The sequence below is a fragment of the Anarrhichthys ocellatus genome, unplaced genomic scaffold, assembly GCF_004355925.1.
Source record: "Anarrhichthys ocellatus isolate YVR2014 unplaced genomic scaffold, GSC_Weel_1.0 scaffold22, whole genome shotgun sequence".
NCBI classification, from domain to species: Eukaryota; Metazoa; Chordata; class Actinopteri; order Perciformes; family Anarhichadidae; genus Anarrhichthys; species Anarrhichthys ocellatus.
Window position 1 is genome coordinate 5,375,581 of NW_022280052.1, and position 27,022 is coordinate 5,402,602.

The 27,022-nt window shown below is 40.1% G+C and overlaps 2 protein-coding genes across 2 annotated transcripts; both read right to left on the reverse strand.

The window, feature by feature from the left end:
• Positions 1-1,730: 1,730 nt before the first annotated feature.
• LOC116390181 (alkaline phosphatase-like) lies at positions 1,731-8,027 on the reverse strand. The gene is made up of 11 exons (XM_031859573.1): positions 7,923-8,027; positions 7,304-7,420; positions 5,983-6,098; positions 5,137-5,311; positions 4,616-4,788; positions 4,196-4,321; positions 4,004-4,073; positions 3,564-3,698; positions 3,105-3,296; positions 2,868-2,978; positions 1,731-2,165 (listed from the first exon to the last, which is right to left on the reverse strand). Exons 1-11 carry the CDS (start codon positions 7,996-7,998, stop codon positions 1,894-1,896), a joined length of 1,563 nt encoding a protein of 520 aa, XP_031715433.1. The 5' UTR covers positions 7,999-8,027; the 3' UTR covers positions 1,731-1,893.
• A 3,959-nt stretch (positions 8,028-11,986) lies between these two features.
• alpi.1 (alkaline phosphatase, intestinal, tandem duplicate 1) lies at positions 11,987-20,757 on the reverse strand. The gene is given in 11 exon segments (XM_031859665.1): positions 11,987-12,436; positions 13,301-13,417; positions 13,691-13,882; positions 14,141-14,275; positions 14,385-14,454; positions 14,542-14,676; positions 14,942-15,114; positions 16,267-16,441; positions 17,467-17,582; positions 19,967-20,095; positions 20,681-20,757. Coding segments are annotated over 11 exon segments (1,530 nt in total). The 5' UTR covers positions 20,694-20,757; the 3' UTR covers positions 11,987-12,161.
• Positions 20,758-27,022: the final 6,265 nt, after the last annotated feature.

The window sequence follows — 27,022 nt, forward strand, 5'->3', positions numbered from 1 at the left end:
CAAGTTTCCTGACTTGAGTGAGATATACACACACCGTGGGTACATCCCAAGTCTCTTAATTGCATCCCGTTTCCCTCACTTGTGTCCTTTCCTTGTGTCTTAGTCCCTCCCACCAGGGATGCATGGAGGAAACCATGCGAGGAGAGAGGAACGAGGAAATATTTTTTAAGAGACATGAGAAGTCCTTTCCTCAGTTGCATCACGTGAAGTGACGTCTGTTTCTGATGATGGTGCTGATGATCACAGCTGGATCAGCTGTCAGTCGGCTTTAACAGCTGGAGATACTTTTGATAAGTTTGTGTCTGTTCACATGATCACTGTACTTAATAACAGTAACTAATAATACTAATAACTAATAAAGACACATAGAGGTGTTTCTCTCTGTAGTCTGTTTACAAACTGTGTCCTGTGTTCTGTTTATAAGCACAGGATCCATTTGTACCGGCGGAATGCGATCATCTTATTTATGAATTATTTGCGTCTGTACGTTTTGAAATTCAGATTGTGACTTCGATATTAAATAACCCAGAATATGATTATTGTTTCTCTTAAATGATAAAACTCATCAAACCCGACAATCAGGAATGAACAGCCTCACGTGACTGAATGAAATGATGATAAATGATGTAATAAGTGTTTCGTCTCTCCAGCTCTCTCTCTCTCTCTCTCTCTCTCTCTCTCTCTCTCTCTCTATATATATATATATAAATCTTTCCAATAAATGTAGAAAGTTGTTTGTGGTCCTTTTGTTGTTCAGTCTACAATGAACATTTATTTAAACCAGATGTTGAATCAGAAACTAATCAAATATAAAGCTTGAGTTTAATCTGTGATCCGTCTTCACTGTTTACATGTTGAAAAAAATCTCATCAATCTGATCGGCTGCAGCGTCCAATCACATGACAGATGAACAATGAGGGGGCGTGTCGGCCGTTAAAAGACTTCCTGGAAGTCTGTTCTCGTGGGTCCTCGCTCATGGCTCCTCAGAGATCCCTCCTCTATCCTCGATCCTTGCTCCTCAGAGCTAAATAAGAGCTTTGGGACGGCCGTCAATATGGCGTCGCGGAACAACTTCCGGTTCAAGCGAGGATCAAGGAGCGAGGAAATGAGAATTAAGAGACTTGGGATGTACCCCGTGACACACGGGGAGAGACGAGGATAGAGACAGCAGAGCAGGACTGTTGAGCTGTGAGATGTGAAAGTCAAATCATAGGATGATTTCCAAAAGAGAGAAATATCCAGAGAGACCAGAGTCATTAGACTCTGACTGGACAGACTCATAGAGGTGAATTCTTCAAACACTAATTTCTCTTTTTAGTTGATGAGAAAAATATAATATCATGGCTTTTTCACTTCACCCTGAATGAACTGAATTTAAAGCTGCAGGGCAATTCAGTGAAAATTATTTTTCTAAAATGAATTTTGTTACGTAATTTATTTTTTAATCCAGCCCTTATTTTACTGGAAATGAGAGAACATTTATTTATGTATTTCTATGTATTATTTATAATCCATCCAGTTAAATTTGAAAAATGAGAATAATATTTGTTAAAATATAATTGATGTATACTTTCTTTATTTGATTTGACAGTTGTTTACAACAGAGAGACGTTACTACTACTAGACTTCTTGAATATAGATATACCCAAATTATATATATATATACATATATATATATATAAATTATATATATATATATATATATATATAATATATATATATATATATATATAATTTGGGTCGTGGGTCCCGGCTTGTCATTAAGGGGTGATGGTGGGTCCCGCAGCCAGAACAGTTGAGAACCAATGGTGTAAAGAACAACACTTTTTTAAATCAAATGTCAGATAGCACAGCTATTCAAAGGTCAGGACACATTTTCCATAGGCTGTCATCTCAGACAGAGCAGAGGGAGAGGAGAAGGAGGCTCATCAGGAGGAGCAGGAGGCTGGGGTGGATGGATCCAGCGTGGTCGGGTGGGGGCAGATCACAGTTCTCGTAGGGCTCCAGGCAGGCAGCATAAGCAATGACGTGGGCAATGTAGTTCTGCTCCTGGACCCCGTGGAAAAGATGTGACATGGGGCCTTTTGCAAAGATGGCTACATCTTCTATGCTGTGGGTCTCTGAGTCAAGAGGAACAGGAGCCTGCTGAAGATACTCATTAGTCGCTGAGGAAGAAAAGGACAAAGGAGCATTATAGTAGTTTTCTGGCACAAAACGACAATGAAATCCAATGCAGCTAAATGGCAAACTACTTAATCAGATCTTTGACACACAGCAAAAATGGAATATGATAAGTTTTACAGTTGTAGTATTCATTGCATACTGTATAATTGCATTATGTTGTAAAGGATCATTCCCAAAGTTAACAGTCTAAGGTAAATTAAAGTGTATGGCACCAAGTTTTTGGACTGACTGATTTCTTAATTATTATAGAATGATTATAAAGTTAAAGTTTTTCTAGAGCATTATACATTACCTGTTATGCTTATAATATAATAACAGTTATTGTTGGTTCTTCTGTTTTTTATTTGTTGCTGGAAAAAATTCTAAGCCATCTGCTGTGATCCCCCATCTCATCATGTTTTTGCAAACAATTAAAAATGTGCATTGCTGTTGTACAAAATACTACATGCTCACTGCAGAGAAACAATATTTGGTGTACAGTTCATAGGATACAGTTGATAAAGTTGTTACACTCGAGTTAATCGCTGTCCTTTTAAAAGAAACAACATTTCCTTGACGCTATAACACATTTTTTAAATATGAGTGGCATTTGTGTCACACCATAACTTGGCTCTTCGAGCCTCTACAATAGGTATGCTGTTACACCACAAGATGGAGCTACTAAATTACTTTGTCTCACTTACATGAAATTGTCTCATTCATATCGGGGCGTGCTCCTTCTCGGTATCCTGGTCCATTTCCATACACAGCAGTAGTGAAGTGCTTTTTGTCGTCTGCTAATATGCGAGACACTCCTGTAAATCACAGGACAAATTGGTATCTACAGGTTTGTTCACTTCTGGAAAGCAGATGTTTTTCATTTTTTTATTATAAAACCTCCTTTACCTCAGCTCTTATCAAATTCTAAGAGTGCACTTTACCTAAAACAGAGTTTCCTCTGGCAGAATATCCTCCAACGACAAAGACATGGGAGTGGTCAGCAGTGACCACAGACAGGGTGTCTAGCTCACTGGTGAGTTCAGCTGCTCGCCCGATCGCCCGGTCAAACTCAACAGTCTCATAGAGAGCGAATTTGGCCCTCCCTCCATGGTGACCATGGTCAATTCTTCCGCTTAAAGTCCAAAAGAAAGCAATTCTCAAATAAGCATCAGCAGAATATCCCTCATATTAGTGATCTGTTTTGTTTTTTGAAATCCCATTGATGTACCTCGTATTTACTGCAACATAACTTCAAAAGTATATGTTTTAAACCTAATATATCTTCTATTGGAAGGGTGGGCGAGGTTTTAGCTTTCAATGGTTTTGAGCTTAGTGTGTTTATCTTTTAACAGTTCATTTATAATATGTATTAAATATGGATAGAAAACAATAACACTTATCTTCTACAAAGAGGTAAAATCCCTTTGGGTTCTTGCTGAGAATCTTAATTGCTTTCTCCATCATCTCCGTAAGGGAGGGGTCCATGGATGCATCACGCTCCAACTCGTAGCGGCAGTCTTTGGGCTCAAAGAGACCTAAATCCAGAAAAAACAAGTTTGAAGAACTCAGAAACACATTCCTAATTTTTCTAATAGAGCTGGCAGTGTTAGCGCCACGATATGATTAAATGTGCATTCATTGAGTTTTTCTGAAAAACAAACAAAAACAACTTGTGTTATGGCTCTAAATTGCAATTAAACTGAGATTGTAAAATAGAAGATGATTTTTAATCAAAACCCTGAACCAATTTGTCCAAGGACAGCTCAGGCAAACCTTTAGTGGTTTTATTGAAAAGTGTCTTCAATGATTAATTGATTGTGAATGAAATTGTACTTCTTACCTATCAGGAAGTCTGTATTTGCAGGATTGATGGCATCAAATTCAGCTTTGTTCCAAACATATTTAGCATTCTGGAGGTAATGAATAAAAACAAAGACATTAATTGGAAGTTTCTGGAAGGGTTGGGGGAGGAAACTTTTTTTTTAACAACTCTATAGCGAAAAATGTAGTTGCAGCCAGAGGGACAATTTACCGTTTTGTTCTTTAACCACTCTGTAACAAGATTTTGTCCATCATTTCGGTCTCCTCTATCAGTTGGATACTCAGGGTCTGGCGTGGTTCTCGAAAACATGTACTGACGACCTCCACCAAGAATGACCTGGAATCAAATGACACAGTGACAGTTATAGGCCTATATGTCATACTTTGCATTTTAAGCTTTTAGCAGATTCTCTAATCCAGAGTGATATTCCAACTATAAGCCTTACTATCTCGTTGGTTTTCTCTACATGCGTTTTCCAAACAACCAGAACTAGACTTGCTGTTTGGTCTTGGCTGATCTGACAGGTGTCATTTTCTGACTAGAGAGCTATATGCATAGCCATGGATATGAATTCTATTGAGTCGCTGCTCTGATGTTCTGCTTCGGAATTACCTTTATATTAAGACTTACATCTATCTCTATGTTATGAACCAGCTGGTAGGCAACGTCACGGCAGCCATTTTGGATTGCCTCAGGGGTGAGGTCGGAGTCAGAATACCAGCTTCGGTCGGCAGTGTGAGCGTAGTTTGCACCAGGAGAGGCGTGCTGCACTCTGGTTGTAGTGACAATTCCCACAGACTTTCCTGCAAAAACACAGAGCAGCTGTGGTCAACATTTTTTTCATGCCGTAAATATTGATATAGATATATATTTACACTTATGAGATGTTATTTACCACCAAAAAAAAGATCACACCACAGTGAATACAGATGTTATCCATATAAGGTTAGGTCACAAGGACAGATGTTGTGAGTGACAGCGGCCTTACATCCTCTTAACATGTACAAACCAGCAAAAACGTATATGTACAGAGTAATACTGACCTGTCTGACTAAATGTCCTTAGTGAATAACACATCAACAAAGACTCAACCTAACAGTATGAGAGCATGAAACCAGTATAAAGTAAAGCTGTGTGAAGCATGATCCTACCTGCTTTCTTGGCACGGTTCAAAACCGATGTGACTTCGTTCCCATAGGCAGCGCTACAGTTGCCCCTTGGGGTGGCGGCAGTGACACCCAGGGTGCCGGAATTGGCCTTTACACCACACAAGTAAGCTGTGGCTGTGCCAGCGCTGTCTGGCATCTGCTGGTCCACATTGTACGTCTGCAAGGGTCAAATAGATTCACACAAATGAACGTGAGTATTTATCATCTCAGGCATTTAGCAAGTGCTCTTAACCACTCAGATTACATCCTTTCGACTAGGTGGGCATGTACATGTACCCTCAACTCAAACAAGCAATACCCTTAAGTTTAGGAACATTAATAACTGCAATTGAGTTACTGTCTTTGAAATAAAACACCTGGCATTTGGAGTTTAAGTTATTTTGCCTAAACTCAATTCAGTGCTTTCACCATATATTGCGTCCATGGAAGACACATGTTATCTTCATATTGTCATGCTGACAACACTGCATGTCAGGCATTCATTGGCATTTCATGAATTTTGATGAAATTGTGTTAGCCAGTGTTACAGGCCAAGAGTCAGACCCAAGACATACTGATAACAGGCTGCTTGTGTCACCATGACATGATTATAATAACAGCCTTGCCAACCTCAAAATACAGCCTGTTCACATTCAAACTAAAATCTTTCCCCACATTCAGCAAAAGAGGCAAAACCTATAATTGGCTTGTTAGTGTGGTATGAATGTAGCCTTCTGTAGTCTGTTATGTTGATTTCTAATTTTTCACCACAAGTGCATGCATCTTATCCTCATTCAGAAAGTTGAAACACACATAGAAGTCTGAATGCGTCAGGGAGAGTGGGCTGACCTTAGACAGCGCCAGGTGAGGAAAGGTATCCATAACCAGACTGGTCTCCTCCCCAGATTCCCCTGCCAACTGGCCTTTGAGGATCCTGGCAGCAGTCACTGTCGTTACTCCCATACCTGGAAATAGGTGGAGACACACCTGAGTGTTAAAGAACAGGCCGGGCAGGCACAGGGCTGCCATTGTGCACCCTGAACCTCATAAGGCTCAGCTGATGTTAGAGTTTAAAAGGTGATGAAAGACATCTAAGTTATTTGCAATCACAAATGGTTGAGAATATGCAAAGCAAAAACAGCAATATTCCACATTTTTACTCCTTTACAAACTTGATTATACTTTTTTATATATTTCATGAAAAATCCAGGGCATCCGGTCCAACATTTGTTGCCAGAGCTTGGCAATCTTTAGGAATTTTTAGTCAAGCTAAATTCCTTCTGCATCTAATGTTACGACCAACATTTGCTAAAACAAATAACCTATTTTTCTCTTAGTCTATACTTTCCCAGGAGGTCATTATGTTTATCAAGTTGACCATCAGATTAAACAATTCTTTGTATCGTATTTCATCATAGATCTGCAAAATGCTTAATAAAATGAACTGTCAGTTGCTAAAGTCCCAAGTCATTAACGGCACAACTTGTTTTCACAGGCATGTCACTTATGAGGTGATTAAATGTCACTGATCAATCCCAAACACTGATAAAATCTTAAATATGCTGTTGTCAGCAGATATGTGGGTTGGGGTAGAGGCAGCTGTAACCATAAATCCATAATTGATCAATTCAAATTGTGCAGGGAATCTGACAGATTCTGATCTTTGATCATGGAGTTAACCAAAGCAAGTACACAGCAGTGATTCCTTTGTCTGTGTGTGTCATAATACATCTTATATCAGTAATCCTACCAGTTCAGAGATTTAAGTACTAAAGGGGAGTTGGATCTAATTTAATAGGCGAGTTTCTAAAATGCTAGCTATGCATGGAACAGTTTTCTCAACCTGTTGCAGCGATTTACCTTTGTTGGTGTTCAGATCAGTTAAGGACACATGTGGAAATAGCTAGACATGCAGTGTAGACTGTGGTTTAGCTTCAGTTTATTTTGCTACGCTTTGCTTTCCAAGCAGTAATAACTACTGGTGATCAGATGTCAACATTCATCTCCTTGCTCTTTGGGGTCATATAGTGCATTTGGTTTGCATTGAATTCTCTCTCTACCATGGGGAAGTACACCATAATAATGGCGAGACTCACACTTCTGAAAGGAACTGAAAGGAAAAATGCTCTACAAATGAAAGAAACAGCTTTAATGCTGGGAAAAGACTCACCATCCCCCAGGAAGAGGATGATGTTCTTGGCTTGATGAATATTAGGCTGAACATTCAGGGCATTGTGAAGAGCCTGTCTCGCTTTGTTGTTCCAGTAGCTGGCATGGAGCTCTTCCTCTAAAAGCAAGAAAAGACAATATAGTGTTAAACACAATCACAAGTGACTTAATTAAATGTGCTTTTCCATTTTAAATATATATATGGGCCATGCAGGTGATTTGTATTTTATTTGTGTCTGACTTGCAAGAACAGGTGTATGAAAATCAATTCTTACATCACGGTCATGAAAAAATAAGAAAAGTTTTTTCCCATGATCCCAAGATACCATTAAGATGAATGAGAATTAAAAACTAAGGCTGATTATGTGACCTTGCTCAGTCTTTGCTTTTTATAGACACACTCTATTATATATAAAATTGTTGTAACAAATGAATAAAATAACTATTATCATTCTTTAGCCCGTATAACTATTTACACTGTGTGCTCGAACAGACCATGTCTTTGTGTTGTCCTTGAAATCCAGTTGTATAAGGCTAACGTGACATCTGAGAGGGAACATTCTTAGTTTCTGAAGATACCTCATTTTAGTCTAACAGTAGCAATATGTAACAGTTCTTACCTGAAATGGACAAAGTCCAGTGCATTGAAATAGAAATCAATAATCCAGTAAAAATAAGTTTATGTTGGCTGGCCATGGTGTTGACTGTATGTGAATAAAAAAAAAGAGCACTGAAGTGCTTGTCCTTTATAGTTGCAGGCAAGGAGCAAAGGGCACATGGAGGAGCCTTTCAATGTGAGCCAGAAAATGGCCATGAGGTTTCATAATCATTGATCTAAACTGTGATCTAATGTTTCAGTTATCTATTTTTATTGTTGCGTTTATGAGTTCGGGTCAGGTAACATAAAAGCACACGTTATGTTGAATGTTAACCTGAAGCAGCTTTACTCAACATCGTTTTATAGCCACTATAAATATTCATGTGATGATAATAATTATAGTGTTTATGGTACTAAAGTGGTGGCTGGTGGAAAATGTTCTAGGTAGGGCTGTGCCACATCCAATCAATTTCAGCAAACATCCCACAATGATTTAATGCAAAAAAATGAAGGTATCAAACACGCATTACTACTTTGCAGTTAAATATTTAACATTTATTCCAACAAAAAAGTAGTAAATAAAACTTTGATAAACATGTCAGGACATCTTATTTTTGTCACCCTCACAGGCAATTCAGTAGAATATATATATATATATATATATATATATATATATATATATATATATACACACAGTATATATATATCATATAATAATATTTAGTATAATATAAAACACACACATACATATGTATATATAAAATAAAATATAATATAATGTAACATGTTTATTTATTGAGATGCCCCTATGGACCTTGTTATATGAGGTAAAGATCAGGAGAAGTAAACATGAAGTGTAATTATGAATACTGATGTTAAATTAAGCTATGATGAGTTTTCACTGTTAATCTACCATCTCAATTACATGTTGATGCCTCCATGACCAAGTTAAGCAGATGAGACTGAGGACAACTATGTAGAAGAAAAGATGTTCACTTTGCCTAATATGTAGCTTGACAGAGTTCTCCATGTGTGTCCTGGTGTTCTCATGTTTCCTTACCTCCTCATCCCTCACTCCCTAACTGTCCGTGCTGGATCTGTCCCCGTTGTTTTAAAAAGCTAAATAAGTTATTAGCATGACGTCATCCAGCTAGCCAAACCTGTCTGGTGTACAGCTAGTAGAGAAGCTTCGCATGTACTGCTTCCCTTTCCCGCTAGTCTGCTGTCTGATTGTGAGGTCAGGCTGATCTGGGATCAGCTCTTTGGCCTGCAGAATCTACGCCAAAATGTTTCTCTCAAACGGGTCTTGAGGAGTAGTGCTCGTGCTGAGACATGGAGACATGCAGGAAAAGCATATATTTTGCGCAGATATCATAATTTACAAATATTACTGGGTACATTCCATTTTCACAAACACAAATGTTGACAATTTGTAAAATGTATTATTATTATAATTTAATTTTTTTTGTTACTCAAGGAGGGGTGCTCAAGGTGGGGCCACACCCCATGGCCCTCTATTGGCCAGCCGCCACTGTGGTACTATATTATGATATATTGCATTGCAATTCTACAATATACATCTTATATTAACATATAGGCCTCTGTTTTTTAACAGATTAACCATTTGTTTATAATACTAATAATAAGGAATTTAATTTATATAGCAAACTTTAAAATACAACCAAATATCACATGCTTCACACACAGGGTAAAAACAAATATAGCACATTAAAACTGATCAATTTACAAAAAAGAAATATGCATTTATAAAGAATGAAATGAAATCATTAACAAAATATTTCAAGACTCAAGTTGAAATGTAAACAAAATTCATAAAAAAAAAATTAAAAAGTAAACTCATATGAGTCAGGACACTAGGGAAGGCAGAGAGGATCATGTGATTCGATAGACTGTATATAAGAAGTGGACGCAGTCACCCATTGGTTTGTGGACTGCCGTTTTGAAGCCTTGAGTTCAGCATTTCGGGCATTGCCATCTTAGATTTCGGCCGTCACTATCTTGGCTTTTTGCAACCAGTGAACTAAAGTGACCATATTTGCACTGCAGAGGAGTGGCGTACAGTCGCCGTATTGGTTGTAGACACCTGTCAATCACAAGGTAGCCCGCCCTAAAGCATAACCTGCTTTATTGTCCATTTTTACTCTAGATTAGATTTAAAAACAGTGAGTCTGAGGCCCTAATTGTTCCTGGGAGCTGATTCCACAAGCAAGGCCTGTGATGGCTAATTTCCACTAGGACTTATCTATCTGTTTTTATTGTCTGACCACTCAGTGTTTTGGCTCTTTTTGTGTTGACAAAGTTAATCAATGTCAGACATGGTCAGTGAGGGTCCACTTAAGTTGAGTAGTATTGTGTGTGTGTGTGTGTGTGTGTGTGTGTGTGTGTGTGTGTGTGTGGGTGTGGGGCTTAATCAAGGACATGATATTGTCAACTTAGATAAGAGCTGAATGTGGGTGCAGCCATTTAACCTTTCAATGGTCAATCAAAGAATGGTCGTCCAAATGTCCTAGTGATGAACTCCTCCTACCCCACCATGTGCTCAAGGCAACCAACACTCTGGGTGCCTTCCTCCTTCAGACCGCATTTCGGTCTGTATGACGATTGAACCTTCTCTGTGCAGAGAATAGATACTTTTAAGACAAACTTCTTTTCTCAATTTCAATAGGACTCACTCGGTACTATTGAATAGTTTTTTCTACCACAGGCCCCAGCAACAAGAAGGCACATCTCACATGCTTGTCAGCTGCGGCATTGCTTTGGACATATTGTAACCTCTGAATAGTTTTGGTTGGTAGGCCTGGTCAGGAAGATCTGAAGTCAGACCGGGAGGTTTTCATATAGAGCTTCATAGGTAGTTGGAGAGAACCGCAGCAGACAGGGGCCTGTTTATTATATAGGTTGCCATGGGGGCAATAGCTTCAAAGCACGCCTTCAATTGTGAAGTGGGATGTTAGAATGACCTCGAGTGTCTCCAAATGGCCGAAGCCATGAAAGTCGCTTCAATATAACATTATTTTCTCTACTGTTGTTATAGTGTGGCATAATTACAGGAAGCGTAAATGCGTAAAATGCACTGAACTCTCCTGTTTATTGCTGTATTTTGTTGATGCCATGAGAATGGTCATGTTCATATATTTATATTTTAGCAATTTGTTGAATTGGAGAAAGGACTCGCCAAGAACAAGTTGAAATGCTTATTTAAGTAACAGTTGCAAAGCAGTATAAAAATACATTGACAAAAATATTTGCTTACAAAATACATTCATGTACAATCCAAATAGATTACATATCAAGTGATCCAGCAGAAACCAGATTTACTATTTGGAAACCAATGAGGTCAAGATACAAACTTGATAAAAAACTGAAAAGTTACATATTTTTCACTCCTGAAAGAGGTACAGCATCTTCATGAGTTCTTGTAAAGTCTGTTGGTGTTGCAGCTTGGCATGGCACGATGGCTCGTGGTTCAGGTTTCTGTTACCATCATATAGTCATTTATTCCTTCCGGACAATGACGATCATGTACATCAGCAGCTGTGTGTCTAAATGTCCACAAGATGAACAGTGAGCCCTCCGCCTGCTTGCTTGTTTCAAGTTATTCTGGGTAAAGCCTCACATTAATACTGCCTGTAAATAGAAAATTACAGCTCCTTGCAAGTGTTAACTAGCTCTGAGCGAGCACAGTGCTCACAAAGTATGTATTTAATGTTGGAAAACAAGAAGAGTATACAAATCAAGCTAACTAATGAAAGAAATAGTTAGTGCAAGTTAGTAGTCATGTTCCAAGTATAGGCTTGAAATAGTCCTTATGAAGTAAATGCAGCTGGCTCTGCAATGACAAAAGTTGCATGAAGTGTTTCTTATAGAGCCACCTTCGTGAAAATGAACGTTTGCATATTTGTCTATGTTCTAGCCTGCAGTGCCTGCCTGTTTGTATGTTTGTATTTGAATAAAAGCTACTACATGCATGTTAAAGCCTGCATTTTGGATTCACTTGAGGTTACAACTCATGTGAATACACTGGGAATACACTGGGTGATCACGATGTATGTGAGTATTTCTGTTAACACATACAGTACTGTATTTGTCTATCCCTGTGTCCTGACTTGCCAGCCTGTGTGCATACAGTGATTGTGTGTGCTTGTACTCAATAAATGTTAAGTGCATCAAGTGTCTGTATTGCTGTATGCATACAATGTATTTGTGTAAGTGTTTATGTTGATGTGTGTGTGTTCGGTGGTCATCTGAGTAACCAGAGGAGGCTAAGCAGGCCAAATAGATGGCTCGGGGTTGTGTTCACACACCCGCTCGAGGTGCGGCTGTGGGGGTGAGGAGGGCAGTTCTTGTAGGGCTCTAAGCAGGCAGCGTAGGCCATGACATGTGCCACGTAGTTCTGCTCTTTTACCCCATGAATGAGGTGAGCCATTGGGCCTTTGGCGTAGATAGCCACATCCTCCCCGCCGTGCGTCTCAGCATCCAATGGGACGGCAGCCTGCTGCATGTACTCCTCATCGTCTGGAAAGAAACGTGTTATATGTAGAATGTAACCAAACACTGTTTTAGACAACTCTCTGCTTGGATCATCAACTGTTAATACAAAACAGATGCTGTTATAGACTATGTCACCGTAAATTAACCATGATGTCTGTCCAGATTAACTTCACTTTGACTGTGTCATATATCATCCACAGAGAGTACCTATAAGATTATTTTCACCTTATTGGCTGTTGCCAATGAAATTATGTTATGTTTTAAATTATGTTTTTTGCAAGTCTTCTGTAATTTACCTTATTCAATGTAATTATTTTCAACACTCTGAATATTATTAAATAATTTTGATGAAATGACGGCTTTTTTTAAATTCCACATTGTGGACAAAATAACTAACTAACATAGTCTTCATCAGAATATAAATACTGACTTTTACAGTGCTTCATACATAAAGTTTTATGTCCCTCACTTTTAAATGCATGTTTACTTAAGATGCCAGATGGGTTGAGAGTGCATTTTTGAACTACTGGTTCCAAAAACTTTGGGGTTTTTAAAAGGTATTTCATCCCTGAATAGTGGTATTTCCACCTTCAAGTATACACACTCATGCAAAGATTAAAGCGAATGGTGCAGAACAAGAGGAGGAGGAACTGGATCATTGCCGTCCAGTGTTCCACAAAGAAATACAAATAGCTTTTTGTTAAGTACAGTTAAGGCCTACGTTGAGAACAGAACAGAGGACAGCAATGGCATGAACATCATATGTCATCTTTGCTTTCCAGAGCAAGACACAGGCATGAGTCAACCGTAACCACATCAGTTCACGCTTTCTCTACACACATCAGCGCAGACGACAGCCACATCTGAAATACATTAGTTTGTGCTTACAGTAATCCACCATTGTGATGTTCCCTCTGGTTCCATTTACATGGACATAGCCGGGGCCGTTGGCATACAGGATACTGGTGAAAGGCATTTTGTCATCAGCTTTCTTTGGTGCAAGGCCTGAATGACAAAGAAATGGCAGAGAAGTTGAGTAATAATACATCGGTCACATTATCGTTTTAGAGGTAAAACAAGCATACAGACTCGCATGTACTTTAAGAGACAAATACAAAACTGAAGCTTCAAATTCTGCTATTTTTGATGTAGGGTTTGCATCTGAATACAAATTATTTACTTTACTTTGTAAATCTCATGTTTCTGAGTATGATTTTCTCTATTTTCAATTTTTAATTTCAATCTGGACTATGTTCAATTGTTTGCGTTGAACCATACCAAAGATGGGATTCCCTCGAGGTGTGCTACCGCCAAAAGTGAAGACGTGGGAGTGGTCAGCAGTGACCACAGTGAGAGTATCAGATTCCCTCGTTAGCTGCGCAGCGCGGTGAATGGCTCGGTCAAACATCACAGCTTCTGTCAGTGCCAATTTGGCAATGCCATCATGGTGGCCATGATCAATTCTCCCTCGTAACACAAAAACAAGAAAATTAGACCTGCCTGAAAACATCCCACTAGTACTACACTGGACTCATTTTAGTAGAAGCTAAAAGGAAAATGCCTGTTGGATTATGCTACATGTTGTTTTTCCCTTAAATTAAAAAAAAAATTACAGAATTAATTCCCGGTTTTATATTGACAACCTTGTATTCTTAAAATCTGATAATACTCTCATCATGACAAGCTTGATGAGATTTTGCATTAGTGGACTGTTGATATAGTACTCATCTTCCACAAACAGGAAGTATCCTTTCGGATTCTTGCTGAGGATTTGTATGGCTTTCTCTGTCATCTCCACAATGGAGGGGTCACGTGTGCTGTTCCGGAAAACCTCGAATCGCATGTCCTTTGGCTCAAACAGACCTGGAACCAACAAAAATAAGGAAATCATATTTTGTAGGCACTGTAGAATCAAAAGAAGAAATAATTTGATATTGTAAGGTGGTCGGGCTTAAGAGGTTAATATACCCACCCATGAGCCGGTCAGTAGCTTTAACATTTATCTCATCAAACTCCTTCCTGTGCCAAACATAGTGTGATTTCTTGTTCTGAAAATCAAACCAGTAGACACTTGAATCGTTTCTTAAAATATATGGAAATATCCAAAAGCAATGTTATTTAAATCCTACTGGTTTAGCCTTCAGCCACACGTCAATGAGGTTCCTCTTGTCTTTGCGGTCCCCCTTGCGAGAGTTGGAGGTAGGGTACTCGGGGTCTGGAGTTCCTTTTGGTGTCATGTACATCCTCCCTCCCCCGAGAATCACCTTAAAGGGACACCAGGCAGAATAGGATCATTATATTTAATAGCTTATGATGGCCATTGTACTGATAAACTATACTGCATTAACAATAGAGCGCAGTGTTTTTCACAGAACTGTTGATTTAATAAACTACCAAGTGTTTAACTTAATTATTATGTGTAAATACTTATTTGATTATACGGCTAGAATTGAATCCAGTAATACTTTATAGATTAAGTATTAAACTCTGAACAAAATAAATGCACCAAACGTCGTTGTTCTAACATACATCAATATCAACATTGGTGACCAGTTGGGTTGCAATGTCGACGCAGCCCTGTCGGCGGGCGCTGGAAGGAAGATCTGCGTCACTGTACCAACTGCGGCTGACAGAGTGGGCATAAGCAGCGGCCGGGGAGGCATGCTGGACACGGGTGGTGGTCACTACACCAACTGATTTACCTGGACAAAGCAGAGAGACACTGAAATCAGAGTGTAACAGTTTAGTTCTTAATGAGTGTAGCCAGAGTCCTGCAGTCCTTCCTGGTTATAATAATAAAATTAAAAAAAATGTATTTATAGAGTGCCTTTCACAGACAGAAAATCACAAAGTGCTTAACAGAGCAGAAATTTAAAAGCATAAAAAACACAATGTGACCCTAGGGTCAATAAATTACATACACAGAGAGAAAATAAAAATAAAAATTAAAACATATTTTAAGAGCAGGTCTAGGACATGGGTTTTTACTCAAACGCCAGCCCAAAAAGGTGGGTTTTGAGCTGTTTTTTAAAAGTATTCACAGAATCTGCGAGGCGTAGAGTAGCAGGCAGAGCATTCCAGAGCCTCGGCGCCACTGCCTCAAAGGCTCGATCACCACGGGTCTTAAATCGTGTGCGTGGAACTGACAGAAGACCTAGAGCGTTTGACCTGAGAGTGCGGGCGGGTGAATATGGGTGAAGTAGATCAGCTACATAAGTAGGAGCCTGACCGTGAAGTGCTCTGTAAGTGATGGTGAGAATTTTGAAGTGTATCCTAAATGCTACAGGGAGCCAGTGGAGAGATCGGAGTATGGGGGTGATGTGAGACCGTCGATTTGTCCTGGTGAGTAATCTGGCGGTAGCGTTTTGGATTACCTGCAGACGGTTAAGAGCAGATACATTATGTAATGAAGCCAACTAAAAGAGGTATAAGAGGTTCCAGTTAACCATATGACTTATTGTTTTCTAGGTAAGTTTGTTTCTACGGAAATTAAAAATGGAAATCAATGCTTCTTAGATATATTGTGTAATGCTTGCTGCTCCAATGATTAATAATAAAATTTTTAAAAATGGTTGCCTTTGGATGACATTGCTTTATTGGCACAACCCTTTCAAGTTCAACTTTGATGCCTTCTAGAAACTTTGTATAATTAAAACTTTATGGCTTTTTTGGAAATACTTCAGTATAAAGATGTATGCAGACTATAGAAAAAAATATCACACTTTATTCCTCGTATATTATTTGAAGGCAGATATAGTCTGCATAGCTTGAGATAAGAATATAATTTAAACCAGTTGACCTTTCGAGTACACAGCACACCCACCATACTTAGCCAAGCCAGAAGGTGTCTTTACCTTGAGCTTTAGCACGTCGGAGAACTGAGAAGACCTCGTTACCGAAGGTGGTGTTACACTCGTAGGCCACTGCGTTAGCGCTAAGCCCCACTGTTTTAGCGTTGGCCTTCACCCCACAGTGGTAGGCTGTAGCCGTGCTGGCGCTGTCTGCTACCTGCTTGTCCACGCTGTAGGTCTGTTGAGTAGAGGCACAAACAAAGGAAAGGACAGGAAATAAACATGTATTTGAAGTAGTATTCATTTTTTTTTATATAGGTTAGAACACAGAAACACAAACGATGCAGAATTCTCAGACTAAGTCACACTATCACTTACACTTAAGTCACAATAATTCAGGGATTATACTTGTCCGTGTAGCTGAATCCAACCTGTTTACCACAATGTCAGCATTTTCAGTTTAAGTGCTGTTTTTAGCTAAATCCCTTAACACCATAGGTTTACCGATTTAAGTCAGAGTGGGATAATATGAGGCAAGCTGCAACATGTTAAAAGACCAAAGTATGTAAAAAATGGAGACACACACACACACACACACACACACACACACACACACACACACACAGCCACACAGCCCCTGACCCACTCTTCATTTAACCACTCACTCTTTTTTTCTACCTCTTTCTCCATGTGTCACGCTGTACTGATTTACCAAGGAACCACAGACACATAAATACACTCCTGAATAACATACACACATTCATCATTTACCAGTGACACCTGTACATGTTCCTGTTGTGATTAGGATTTGTCATTTATTATAGCTTTTCATGTGATGTGACGTCTCCTTAATAACATTTGATTTGTATTAGCCAATTATAAGTTTAAATGAGAAAAATAAATGTATTTTTATATATACGCATTTCCAAAAACTTTAACAGTTAGTTAAGACATGTATACAGGCCAAAGTGATTATTTTTATTATGGCCTTGCACTCTGTGACCTCTGAATTGCTTTGCCTTCACACACACACAATTCACATAGCACTGAAAAATATACTCATCGTGACAGTATAGACACAGAATTAGTTATAAAATACCCTTTTTTCTAAGAAATGGAAAAATCATTCATCAAACAGCTGAACTTACATGAAGAAACCCTACTGGCTCTTTCATATTAGAAATGGTATTGTAGTCGACATTTGGATAATTTGTTAATGAATAATGCCTGATGAGCTACAGGTTAACAGTGTTGTGCGGTCACCTTTGACAGGGCCACATATGGGAAGGTGTCCATGGCGAGCATTGTCTCCTCCCCTGATCCGCCCTCCATCTGACCTCACAGGATTCGAGCTGCCGTCACTGTGGACACACCCATCCCTGGGAGACAATAATTTACAGGCAACGTCACTGATAGGGTCCATCTATTTATCTTTTTAGCTTCACTATCTCAGTGTACTGACATATTGAATCAGATCTTACAGAAACTGACACCGTGCCCAGAATACTGCCCTGTTGTGAAAATTTCTTAAAATCCAGACCAAATTTATTAAAATGTGTATGTTTTAAAAGCTCAGACTCAGATTGAAGAAAAAAAATATTCAGTAATTCTCTAAACAAACTAAATGAAAGCATGTCAAGGAATCAACTGAATCCACTAATGGATAGGGCATTTAAGGTTGTTTTCTAGAACTACACTTTCAAACAAACTCATCACAGAGCCCAACATCGACTCTTGCTGGCTCAAACCATTATTGGTCGAACATACTGTATAGCTGCCATGTCACAATCTGGCATATATTACATGAAACATACAGCATTTGCCTTTTAATTTTCTAAAACAATTAAGGGACTTGTTTTATCTCTTCCTGTGGTCCACTCGTGTATTTCACTCCTGACTTTGACAACCATACTTTACGAAGCCCATGTCACAGTGATGCACTCTCCCTTCAACATCATAGTCATAAAACCGAGAACGTGCTCTGGGCATTACTGGAGAGATGCACAAAGAAAACTCAGCCTCGACCACCCAGAAATGTGACTAAGTAGGTCTGATTTAAAGCAGATATTCTAGTGGTTCACAGAAAACTTTACTCTTAAATCTCTGTTCCGTTAAACAGCTCCCCTTTAAAAAAAAACAAAAAACGTCATGCCTCACCAGCTGTAAATATACCACACCAGTGACAATTATTGTGAAGAATCTTTCAATCAAATCCGATCCAGATGGAAAGTTTCTGGCAGTAGTTGTACCTTCGGTAGACAGTACAGTCACTAAATGCCTAAATGCCACGTTACACTGTAGCACGACAGGAGTGGATCCTCAGGGTGACAGCCAGCTCCTGCCACCTTAAAGGTGTAATATTTTACATTTGTCGGATGCTGTTCGTAAACACACATAATTCAATTCAGCCCAATGAGCGAGCAAGTGAGAGACAGCGGCGATGGTCGAGCAAGCTATAGAGTGAATGAGGAGAAGAAGCAGCATTAACAAGGACAAAACAGTGAACCAGAGAAATAAAATGTTAATTTCTAATTATTTCACAGCAGTTACGTTTTAAAGTACAAAGAAATGCAGCCCAAGGGCAAGCTTCATCTTGTCCTCTCTGTTTGTGTGTGTGTGTGTGCCTCGGTAAACAGACACAGAGCTATACTCTGCAAACAGCAGAGGTGAGAGAGGAGCAAGGGAAAACACAGCGATGTCACAACTTATTCTCATCCGTCTAATACGGCTGCTTGGTATCTGACCGAGCTAAATAGGGGACTTGTGCCTCGGTATCAGACATCAAGCGGCGGGACAAAGCGGATCATTTGTCAACTTGAATGGGCTGCACACCCTGCACGCTGTTATTGGCTGGGGGTTACACCTCCACATGAAGGCTTTCCGGATGGGGGTTGTGCAGTGAGCAGGCAGGAGAGACGTTGACTGCCACTGCTGTTTTGTTTAAGTTATCAATTTAGTTATATTCATAGTTTTGTTTTGCATGGTTTTGTTTTGCATGGTTTTGTGTTGGTAGTTAGTTCATTTAGTTACCCTATTTTATTATAACCTGTGTCACCAAGTATATTAGATATATACCTTTTATGGTTTTTTAATTTATTAGATTTTATGGACTTCCTGTATTTTAATACCCTGTTAATTGTTATAATAAATGTCGTAATCTTGGGATAATCCTTGGTCTCAGTAAGTCATTCACTGCCACATGTACCCTTATATAGAATCTGTAGGCTTTTTAGTGGTTTGAGCCGGTATTAAAGGTGCAGTGCACTGAAAATTTTTAACCCAATCCGGGCCTTGCCGTGGCCCGTGGTCACAGAAGCTTTAAATTTAGGCATCAGAAACTTCTTGGTTAAGAGACAAATCTTTGTCAGGAACCAGGTAGGAGAGGAAACATGAGATTAATGCCTTTCTACTTGATCCATTACTCACACAACTCCATGCGTTTTGTGGTCAAGTCTACATAAACGTAATCGATTTTAAGCATTTGAACAATTGACTAAAGCTGTCCAAAGTTTTACTATCAGCTTTCCCATATATAGACACACACCTGCACTACCAGTCACTCACAGTCTGCTGTCCAAACGGCTTTCCCTCTATTCATTCTGAGCACAGTAAACACTGACCACACTTGTCTAGCACTGTCTTGCATTGAATATTGAGCTGTATTTGTCATTGAGGCTGGAAGTAGCCTTTTCAAACTTATATCACAGTCAAGTCAGTGTTGAATGTTTGCTGGAATAGATTTCATAATGATAGCATGACCTACCATCGCCGAGGAACAGGATGAGGTTCTTGGCCTGGTGCTCCCGAGGGCAGAGTCTCAGCGCAGCATCCAGTGTTGCCCTGGCCTGAGCATCCCAATAGGCTGGTTCTCTCTCACGTTCATACAGTGCTGCTATGTGGAAACACACATAAATGGGGAATGAGATAGGTATGTGGGGATTGTGGATGCATAGGAGGGAATCTCAGAGATTTTGCATCGTGGTCCGTACATGCGTGGAATTGTAAAGCTCCAGTACATAAAAGCTTCAAGTGTTTCTGTGGGTGCCTGCACACTCATGCATCTCTCTCTGTCTTCTTCTGATAATTAGAATTATATTTAGCCTTGGGTTACAAGAGGTTTCTCAAAAAAAGCAAAGAAGACACTTTGGTTGGTGTCCATTCATGCCCACTGAGAGTCACAGTGAAGGAGGTCAAACAGGAAAATTCCTCCTGCCACAGATGAAAAAACAACAGAAAGACAAACAGCCAACCCCACATTTTACATAAACAGGTATAGACAAAAATATAGTAACACACGCTTTTGTGCACCTACACTGACACAGTGCAACGCAGTTAAAGTTCTCAAGCAAAAGTCTGTCCTCACACACTCGCCCTTTCCCAGGTTGAGGTTACCTGCTTGCATGTCCATTTGTCTGCCCACAAAATGCTACTAATATCCCAACCGCAGGCAGCAATAATAAGTCTGTCGTCTCCTCACCTTGGCTCTCCATAGCGGCCCGGCCCACAGCCAACAGTATGGGGCCCAGAAGGATAAGCAGGAGATTGTTGGTCCTGCAGTGTGGCGTCTGCATCTCTAATCCGAGCAACCTGGAGGCTGGAGAGGTTGACACAGCCGGCTTTCAGCGCAGCACACCGAGACCCAAAGAGGCACAGGCAGAGAGTGAGTGTGGCTGCTAAGACCTCTGGCCCTGCCTTTTTAAAGCCCCACTGGGTGTATAGTAAGGAAGGGCCCAAGCCAGCTCATAGGCTTAGAGCCATAAAAGGGGGATGCGAAAATGTGAGAGAAGGAGGAAGAGCCAGACGAGAGAGAGAGAGAGGAAGAGACAGAGAAGCTGGGACCACACAAGAGTGCTTTACCATCACAGCCCCTCTACTCACTTTGATTCCTGAAAATGCATTACCCCCATTTTGTTGTCTTAAAAGGTTGCTCTAATTTAGCTGTCCCTCTTTTCCCTGGCTCCCCTACTCTGAACTGTGTATGATAGAAATTTGAATGGTCCTTTGATGTGGTAATGTATAATGGGTCTTTTTTATGTAGCAGCCTTTAACAGAGAGCGAAAAAAATGGCTACCCAATTTGTGTTGGCATCCATCACGACACAAATCATAACTCTTTTTCCATTTATTTCCCCTCATCCCCTGGAAAAAACAGTCCAAGGGAAGAAAAGGAACGAGGTGCAAGCTATTCTTGAAATATCATGATTAAGTCTTGTTATGCTCTGCTTTTCATGTCAGGAAAATGGTCATATTTCCATTTCCCCCCTCTGAATTTTTTGCATTTGAAAGACCCCAATATGTTCCCTCTCTCACCAAGTTGTCTTGGCTTGTTTTTCTGTGGGAAGTGAAGCGGGGTTAGCATTTTTCTTCAGTGAGGTAGTGGAGACCGCCTGCAGAATGAAAATGTCTCTCTTCCACGCAAACATAACAGTTAATGTGTGAAATGAAGTGAGTTGGGCCAACTGTGTTCCACACGGCCAGAGGAATCAAATTCCCGAGGAACCGGTCTCGCCTCTTGAACCTGCATGGCTGAATCTCGTTACAATTCAGAGCTCTGGAAGACCTCTGTATTTTTACCAACCACTCATCCGTTGCCAACATGGGTTTGCAGTTAGTCACATGTGCCTAATCAAGACTGCAATAAAATCATAGCAGTAATCTGTGTAAAGAGGCCTCACATGATGCGGCTCACACCACATGAACTGGAAATACCAGCGGCAAAGTGCAAGAGCAGGAACTCTTGTGGAGGAATGTCTGTCTGTCCATTTGTTATGGGTTTGCCCCTGAAAGAAAGTCAATCTTATGTTGGGAAAGTGCAATTAGTTTCCTGCAAGACAAGTGTAAACACCTGGTGGCTGTTTTAGGTCTCAGAGTGGATCATCCATTCACCGAAAGGTGCTTAGTAGCTTTTGTTTTCTGATTATATGGCAAGCTTGAACCCTCGTGAGAAGACAGTGAACTCCTGGGAATTTAGAAAGCACAATAACTGTTTAAGAATTAAAATCCCAATGTATACTTTATATATATATATATTTCAGTAGTAGAATCAATATATGATTCCCAACATTTAGTCTCTAAAATTAAAGCCATACCACTGATATTATACACAGAGATTATACATAATATTTCTAACTTGATCTACAGTATATGCATTCAGAATGTCCCGGCCCTCTGATAGAGAGCAAGTGTATAAAGACGGATATTTATAGTGCAGCAGATGGTGACTTGTGGACACTATTGAGCTGACATTGTAGAGAAAACTGTCCAGGGTGGCTTTTCTTCATCATTTGGAGTGTTCAATCTGATTTCCTGTTGTATCTGACTAAAAAAAAGCCCCTGTTCATAAATCTCCAAAACATATAGAATCCAGCCTGGTAAGGAATAATCATAATCTGTAATGAAGATTTATACGAAATGTTGCTACAACAGTATATTGTTTGTTTTAAATCTTTGACATCTATTGCTTCATAGAAGTAGATGTATTTTCAAATGGTGAATATTGTACTGGAAGGAGACTACCCTTGTGCTACGGATTATTTTCTTTGCTGTAAAGATCTTAAGAGAAAAGAGTCATAAACAAATGGTGAAAGTTGCTGCGCATGGCCTAAGCTGAATCCTAGTTCTACTCCACATCCCTTTCTGAACAGAATATATGACATTTAGGGTAAAATGAACAACTCTCCTGACTACAAGTTATTTGGGGTTTCAGCTACAATGTCTTGGAGCCTTTGAGTTCCTTACTGAAAATCTACCCCCAAGTGTCCCTTGATGAACTGTCAATCGGCAATAAATAAACATGTAACCTTGACGCCCTGCCAAATTGTCAAATATAGAAAAAAATCCTTAATTGTCCTGTTGGACGATAGGGTTTAAGATGCCATTTAAATACAACATCCTTGGTCTTGTGCAGCTGATAACACTGTAATGGAAGAGCATTCAAGTTCTTTGGGATTCCTGAATTCTTGTGAAGAAGTTCCTTTCAAGGGTTGCCCTGTAAGATTGATAAGTAAAGAACTTAAAGCAAACCTTTTTTAAAGTGTAAAGATATATACACTGTATTACAGTTACACAAATACCTTTTTACCCACACAAGCACTCCCTCGCTCCATGCATCTGGACCCTGAGTCAGACTCTCCTAAAAGTAAATTACCAACGCTATACTCCCCTCTGCTTCACTTCCCTCTGCAGGGTCCTTTAACCTATATATTCTGTAAATTACAGTAGTTAGCCAGATTGTTGCTTCTAGATTACAACTCACGGAGGGAAATGTTTAGGTTCAGGTTGTCAGAACGAGGATATACGTGTGGGTGGTGCCAGACCACACAAACACAATCCTTTCCCCTGGCTTTTTAAAGATTTCTTTAAAAAGGATTTTTTTTTTTAGGTATGACAAAGATAGAGGGGGAGGGGGAAGATCGAGCTAATAACATTGATGGAAAAAGTTGTAGATGCTTGAGATGGTATCATAAAGAAGGGAGAGAGCCAGACATCCAGTGGGGAAAGAAAAAGACGTAGGAGACAGATGGACTGCCAGAACTTAAAGAGAATAAAAACAGAGATAGCACTGGTGGAACAAAGTAAATAATTCAATTTTAAGAGGTATCATAAATGATGTAACCCCTTTTTATGTGAAGCACTGGTGATTGAGATCCCATCTCAGAACAGTTGGACGGCCAGTCATAAAAGGTTTTACTGCTGACACGCAACTCAATTGGGGAACAATTACAAGTGACGTACAGAGGTGCTCATGTCCCAACTCAAGACGGCTCACAGCAGCAAAGGCAAGAGATTGCTACCTCAACATCAAACATCTGACAGCTTTGAGGAGTTGCCCCTTTTAGTTTTTAATTGGACTCATAAAGGAAATATGCAGAGTGTGTGTGTGTGTTTGTGTGTGTGTTTGTGTGTGTGTGTTTTTGTGCATGCGTTCGATGTGTGAAATAGTGTGAAAGTAAATGAAAAATACTTGCTTAACAAGAAGCAGAGAACATGTGAGCATGAGAGAATAAAAGAAAAGTCTGCATGTGAATGAGACATGCACGTGTGTGTGTGTATGTGTGTGCGTGCGTGCGTGCGAATGCAAACATGCCTGCCTGCCTCTGTGTGATGTGTCTATGGTTTGTTATGTCTGACTTCAGACATGAAAGTTATGACGTGGAAAAAAGTAATTTGCAGCAAACTAATATCCAGGCTTTTAGCCCCAGTTTTTACTGTGTGCATTGAAGAATATATTGCATTTGACATTATGTCATGAAGAAATGCTTTCATGGCTACACAGAGACCACATCAAATATTTGCTCATGGTTGTTGGTTTGCTAACCTTTGCCCGCTTTCTCACTCTCTTAGCAACATCACAAATAAAACATTCTGACTCACCTGCGCGGCCACATCCAGTGAGGAGAAGTAAGATTATGAACACTATCATCTTGCCTCTGAGCCTTAAAACCTCTTCAGCTATCAGACTTAAAGCAGTTGTAGTTCTCCCCACTTTGCTGTTCTTGCTCCTCTTCTGCTTCTCCTGTTTTCTTGGGACTCCAAATGCCTAGTGATTACACTCTGCTTCTTATATATGAGTTTCTCACCTCCAAGGTATCCAGAAAAAGAAAAGTTGTTTTCCTTCCACCATTTTGTAGCCGTGGCTTGCATCTTTTGTTTGAGGCAGAGGCAGAGGAGGAGGGATAAACTCACTTATTGGACACACATATATCTGCACCAACAGCAGCACTCACCTTTTTCCCATGTTTGCGTCAGAAATATCCATCAAATCAGAGAGCAGGCCCATTTCCCTCCCCACGCTGTCCATCTCTTTCCTCCACAATGCATCGCATCAAAGTGCTTTTCTCTCTTGGTCCTTTGTGGACACATGTCAGTCAGCAGCTCACACAGGTTTGTTAGGGCTTTGTAGTTTGCTGCAGGCAATGTTTGAATTGGTTTCAGAGGAGTCAAAGTGGGACGAAGGGGTTTAAGGAATGCAGGGAAATAAACAAATGTGTAGATGTTATACATTACAAAAACAGGCATATGAAAATAAACTTGCACTAATGAGCTAAATGTTGACTGAAAACCAGGATTGTGTGGGAAGACAGAAACCATAGAAATCCAGTGAGATGCATTTGTATTCAAGAAACAATTGTTTTAATCAACACACACAATCGTGGTGTACCTGCCCCGCATTCCTCGCCTCCCACTCAACTAGACACTCTGCTTACCCTAGATCTCCTCCACATCAAAGAGCCCTCATTACAGAAGCCATCAAACATGCACAGAAAGATTTGAGGAGGGAGAAAGTGAGAGCCTGGAGGGAAGAACTGAGATGGGAGGACAGAGGAGGTGAGGGAGAGCAAGCACACTCCGACAGCATACAGACGTATCATTCAAAACAAATCAATTCCAGCTGCTATTTGCCTAACCTCGCAAGACCTTGGACGAGACCAGGCAGAAACACAAAAAATAACCTTGCAGTTAACGAAGAACAATGTGCAAAAAGATTTTTTATTTTGAGTCAAATTAAACGAAGGCCAATAAGATGAATTTGAATAAAACAGGGAGCCCAATCAGTGTGGTGAAACATCATGAAATCAGAGTCTTGCTCTTCTTCCTCACAGCTTTTGTTTTCCCCTCTGAAATGATGCCAAAGAGACTTCCCTTTTCCTACATGGCCACCCAGGCATGATGCCCATGCTTATGGGAGGAACATTGTGTAAGGTGGTGAGGTCGGGAGACTCCACGACTGGCGCTTGAGGTCAGACTTAGGTTTATTTTGCTAGGCAGGCCTCTGTCCAAAAACATCCTCCACAGCGTCTTCGGTGTCCGCCAGGTGCTGACCAGACAGAGCCTGTTAGTAGCGTAAGGAGAACTGCTGTGAGATGGACGGCTTCTTTCATTCAGCTGGTGTGGTGGTATACATTTACATATACAATTTAGGCATTCAGGTCACACACTCATGCATGGATTACCAATAAGGCATGGGGTTGAAATGTCCTGAGAAACACACTGGACCACCCAGGGAACTGCATGTACTGTAGAGAAATGTATAATTACACAGATAAGTAAGCTAGAAAATTACAACAGAAATGTTCAGTGAAGAGGCAACATAGATGTCCCAGCATATGTTTGCTTTTTTTTATATGTTTTTTATCTGTTCAGTCTTTATCTGATGCTCTCATCACCCATTACACACCTGGTGGTCCCAGAAAGGTCCCCAGAGGATGAGGCCTAATACCTTTGGCGAACCCCTGATGTTTTCTCCAGATCTCTATGAAGCAGAAGGACTTCACAGTGGCAACCAGGGAGTCACACAGGGTTCTTCTGGAAATCCACAACCATCTCCAGAGCTTGTCCTGCATCAGAGACGGGATAATGGTGTTGAAGGCAGGGCTGAAGTCTACAAACTGGATCCTGGCGTAGGTTCCTGAGGAGTCCAGATGCTGGAGGATGAAGTGGTGGGCCATGTTGATTGTGTCGTCTACAGACATGTTGGCTCTGTTGGCAAACTGCACGGGGTCCGGGAGTGGGTCGGTGAGGGTTTTGAAGTGGGACAGGACAAGGCACTGAAAAGACTTCATAACCATAGAGGTCAGAGCGTGTCGTCATTTAGTCCTGTAATCTTTGGTTTTTTGGGGACGGGGATCATATTGGAGGTCTTGAAAGAGGCTGGTACATGGCATATCTTCATTGAAGTGTCATTGTTTTGCTTTTTTATCAATTACACACTTGGCCCAGGAAGCCAATCAAATCAATTAACTTAACCACTTCCATACTGTTTTGACGCCGGAAGATGTGGTAGGGCTATCGAGCTATTTAGCTGTTGAACTGTCAGAGAG